The sequence below is a fragment of the Salmo salar genome, chromosome ssa11 (assembly GCF_905237065.1).
Source record: "Salmo salar chromosome ssa11, Ssal_v3.1, whole genome shotgun sequence".
In the NCBI taxonomy this organism is placed as follows: Eukaryota; Metazoa; Chordata; class Actinopteri; order Salmoniformes; family Salmonidae; genus Salmo; species Salmo salar.
In genome coordinates, this window is record NC_059452.1 from 79521014 (window position 1) to 79525779 (window position 4766).

At 45.8% G+C, this 4766-nt stretch overlaps 1 protein-coding gene across 1 annotated transcript; it reads right to left on the minus strand.

The window, feature by feature from the left end:
* Positions 1-295: 295 nt before the first annotated feature.
* LOC106563302 (B box and SPRY domain-containing protein) lies at positions 296-4410 on the minus strand. The gene is made up of 6 exons (XM_014128790.2): positions 3882-4410; positions 3158-3256; positions 2772-3002; positions 1895-1920; positions 1624-1748; positions 296-1424 (listed from the first exon to the last, which is right to left on the minus strand). The coding sequence occupies exons 1-6, from the start codon at positions 4263-4265 to the stop codon at positions 889-891; spliced, it is 1401 nt and encodes a 466-aa protein (XP_013984265.1). The 5' UTR covers positions 4266-4410; the 3' UTR covers positions 296-888.
* Between the last annotated feature and the right edge of the window lie 356 nt (positions 4411-4766).

The following is a 4766-nucleotide window of genomic DNA, read 5'->3' on the forward strand; positions in this document are numbered from 1 at the left end:
TTATGGCATTGATCATGCATTGCCATAACTTGGCACCCACAGTAGATTGGTCCAAAGTGAAACAGAATATTCAGCGTGAACGCAAAGGTAAAAGCTTGAACCTACATTAGCAGAAAGGCTATACTTTTGACACCATTGATGGAAAAAAAAAAAAACACTACATTGCCCCCTGCTGTTAATTTTTAGATTGTGTTGTCTGTATTGCGTCGGGCATTTCATTAATTTTCTTTCCACTGAGGAATGGATGGAAAGCGGGATGTGAGTTCATACTCACTCAATAGAGGCATACATTGCATATCAGACAATCAAAAATATTTTAATACATTTGACAGGTAGCACACTGAGCAACTTCTGGATCAACCAGTTCCGCAAACAGGTGTCTCTCGAAAAGGTAGAAAACATTCACTTCACTTAAGTTATCAAAAATGATTATCAGATCATAAAAGTACAATAAATATAAATAGCATACTTCTAAAACTTAAATGAAGAGTTTGGGACAGACTTCACAACAAATGAATCACGGACACAGGACTACTGTATAATTTGATCTACAGAAACCTATACAGAAGCAGTACTTCTGATAAACAAAGAATAAATTAGAAATGTGTTCCTCAACAAAGGAGAACTGACTGCATACCTCATCAATGCAGACAGAAATTTGATTACATTCAAATACATTGTGAAGCTTTGATAGTATTCTATTCTATTAGAATTAGGTACAAATATTAGTAATTCAGTCAGATTTAATCAGGAGGTATAATGCATTATTACTTGTTATAAGCATTAATAGGCCCTTACAATGTTATATTATCAACTCATAAGATATGTCTTATGAAAGTGTTATCCGTAATTCTATATCAATGGCACTACAGACGGTTACGTCAGAGGTCAGTGCAGTATGGTGACACTGCGGTCAGCCACGGCGAATGCAGGCAGCAGCGGGCCACTGAAGGCGTGTCTGACAGAGTGCAACACGGCACTGGAGTCTGGGTCATAAAATACCAGGGTCTGACTAGGCCAGTCCAGGAGTAGCCCTAGACTCTTGGGCTTGTGAACCACATGCAGGGGTGTGTTCTTCCCCGCATGGCAGAAGGAGAAGTCCCCATCGTATTTGGAGAGCACCCAGGACTGGCCATTGTAGCCCAGGCGGGAGTCGTTGCCCGAGCCCTTACGCCCCATACTGGTGTAGCATACCCCCAACTTGAAGGCCCCGCTCTCACCCACGTCCATCACCCAGCTGTGGGTGCCGGAGGAGATTGACAGGGTGCCCAGTGCATTGGGCCAGCTGTCGAAGCGCGCCGGGTCGTAGGGCGGGGACTGGCGTGACCTCTTAGGCAGGAAGGTCAGAGTGCAAAGGTCTTCTGAGAGGGACAGTAGGGAGCTGACGGTGCGCTCGTCAAATGTCAGATGTGCTGAACCATAAGCTAAAGGGGAGAGGGAAGAGATGTATTTTTATTCATCCTTAATTAAGCACTTATGCTTTGTTAATAACATAGTAATAGTGTCTGAACAACTGGCAACAATGCATAACTGCAACTATTTGGAACAACTGTAACCTGAACGAATCAAGGTTGTCCTGACCTGTATCATGGAGATATGGATAAAAGCAGTAGTACTAGTTACCAATTGGCCCCAGCAGTATGGCGCTGGCCCACAGGCCCCTCATGAGTTTGCTGTCACTGCAACCTGCATTCAGGTTGAGCCGGTCAGTGTCACAGGGTTCACCCACCCCCTCTGCATCCTCAACCCTGATCGCCACACACAAGAGAGAGCTCATGTGAATCTGGCTAATGAACAACTTCACCGGCAGGATTGCTTCAGTGGGTGAACTATTTAACTATGTGTTCTTACTACTTGCAAAAAATACTAAAAATGGATGAAACATTTTTTTTACCTGTCAGCTATTTCTTGGCCAGAGGTCTGAAAACACAGGACACAGAGTCAACATTAATTTCTGACAATGAAATTGATCTTAATTACATCATCATCAGCAGAATGATCAGGGCTAGGGTTAGGGTTGTGCAGTGGTGTGGACATGAACCTAGTGTTAGGGTTATGGCTATGATGATGATACTTAGTTAGCGTTGATGATCATCATTATAATTATCAGGGTTATTGTTAGGGTTGAGCCAGGGTGTGGACATGAAGTTAGGGTTAGGGTTGAGTCAGGGTGTGGACATGAAGTTAGGGTTAGGGTTGAGCCAGGGTGTGGACATGAAGTTAGGGTTAGGGTTGAGCCAGGATGTGGACATGAAGTTAGGGTTAGGGTTGAGCCAGGATGTGGACATGAAGTTAGGGTTAGGGTTGAGCCAGGGTGTGGACATGAAGTTAGGGTTAGGGTTGAGCCAGGGTGTGGACATGAAGTTAGGGTTAGGGTTGAGTCAGGGTGTGGACATGAAGTTAGGGTTAGGGTTGAGCCAGGGTGTGGACATGAAGTTAGGATTAGGGTTGAGCCAGGGTGTGGACATGAAGTTAGGGTTAGGGTTGAGCCAGGATGTGGACATGAAGTTAGGGTTAGGGTTGAGCCAGGATGTGGACATGAAGTTAGGGTTAGGGTTGAGCCAGGATGTGGACATGAAGTTAGGGTTAGGGTTGAGCCAAGGTGTGGACATGAAGTTAGGGTTAGGGTTAATCATCATCATCATCATTTGCAGCATTCCATTCAGTCTTGTTTGACCCTCTCTCTATTCATTCTTCTTCTTTCCACCACTGTATTCTCCAATTTCCCATCCTCTGTCCCTCCCTGTGGCCATCATCTTTCCCCTACTCACCGCCAGCTGTAAGTCCGGTGTGTTTGTGAGAGTGTGCACCAGGCGTGTGCGTGTCTGTGTGAGCATAGCTAGGGCCTGGCCCCAGTGGGCTCTCTGAGTGAGGAGGCACTGCTCCACTCTCTCCTCCTCCCTCTGCACCGCTTCCAGCAGCCGCTGCTCTTCCTCCTCCACCGCCTCCCTCACCACACTGACCTGTGCCACCACTCGCTCCCGAGCCCCGCTCGCCTCCACCTGCATGGACACACGGCAGAGGGGGCAAGAGTCACAGCAAAAAGACATATGATGGAATCCATTACATATCTGTGTGTAGAGCTTGTGATTCCAAGGCTGTGCGGAGTGAGAGCACATAAGGGACTGAGTATGTGTCACAGAGCCTGGGTGCTCACCTGCAGTGCCCGCTCTTTGGCAGTCAGAGTCTTGTTGATAAAGTGCTCGATGCGCCGGGCCTGCAGCTGCATTTTCTCACACACGTCAACCAGCTGGTTCTGTTCAGGACAACACTCACAGTGACTGGCATGAAGAAGAGCAGTGTTGGACTTGAAAACCACAGAGTTGATCAGGTACAGTTTCAAAAGGCAGGCCTATTCCTGTAGTGTCGAACTGCCATCACCAACATGTCATTGTGTATCCTGAAATAATAATAACTTGGAAGAGCACTGATGACAATTTATGCTGCTTATATGGACACTATTTATGTAAAGGCTTCCCGTATCTTCCCAACAGCTTGAAATTCCTGTCTCCTCACATTCCATGAGAAATCAACAGGGGAAACTCCTCAGTGTGGTGTCAAAAAAGTGTGGCACACCCTACACACCCACCAGGCATGTGAACACACACTTTCCTAACACAAACCAGCTGGCCCTTTGTACTGTAGTACTCCAGGTGCCCTAAGGTAAACTCAGTTTGCCTGGTCAATTCTAACTCCTAACTGTAGGTCAACAGTCTCCTGGCCCCATGCCCCATTCACTGTGACAAAGGTCCATATGACACACAAGCATCAGCTTGTAACTGCTCAAAAATGAGTTGGTATTACTGAGCCTATAGGTGGTATATTCTAATATAGTGCTATACAAGAGATAATTTCCTTTCAGGAAAAGTCGGGGCACTCACCCTGACTGCTGTCACTCTGTTGGCCAGGGCTGTCACCGTGTGTCCCTGGCAGGATCCCACTATGGTGCAGTGCGAGCATATGAGTTTCTGCTCGGAGCAGCAGAACCAGTCCAGCTCTGATTCATGTTCCACGCAAAGTTCCGATTCACCGGAGAATATACCCGATTCTGAGTCGGAGGAGGTCACCGCAGCCTTTCCAGACAACCCGGAGTCCTCTTTCGCCGATCGAATTTCATCCCGGAGTACATTCAACGCGGAGAAAATGGGCTGTTGTAAATCCATATTCAAGTTTCTCGAACTTTCTGTAACTTCTACTTCAGTGTCTCGGTCGTCCTGTAAAGAGCACCCAGGTGTTGAATGACATGATCCTGGCTCGGCGCTCATGATACGTAAAATAGTCTACAAGTGTAATAGCAATAGAACGTAGCAGGTGGCTTAAGTATCACTATCTACCGCACCTATAACACAGGTGTATCAAGGTATGAACACGGAAGTAACACCGACACTAGAGGTCAGAGCTGAAAAGCAAGTTTAGCAACTACAGCAACAAGGCCGTTTCAATGATAAGGTTTTTGGTTCCCCTGCACTTGTTATAGCCTACCATTGTTTTTACCTCTTTACCTGTAAGATGACACAGTGTTTCCATATTGTCATTTGACCTCATAACATCCTCAATCATCAATGACCCTTTCTAGTCTAATTTTAGGCTAAATGTATCATAGTTTAGAATAGGCTAAATAGGTTAACCATAGTTGGGGCAATATATTTGACTACAGGATTTTAAAATGTAGGATACATTTAGCCTATTGGTTAGGCTGAAATATAGTCTATAGGCCTATATGACAATGATGCCAATTTCTTGAGACAAATGCACATGACTGATGA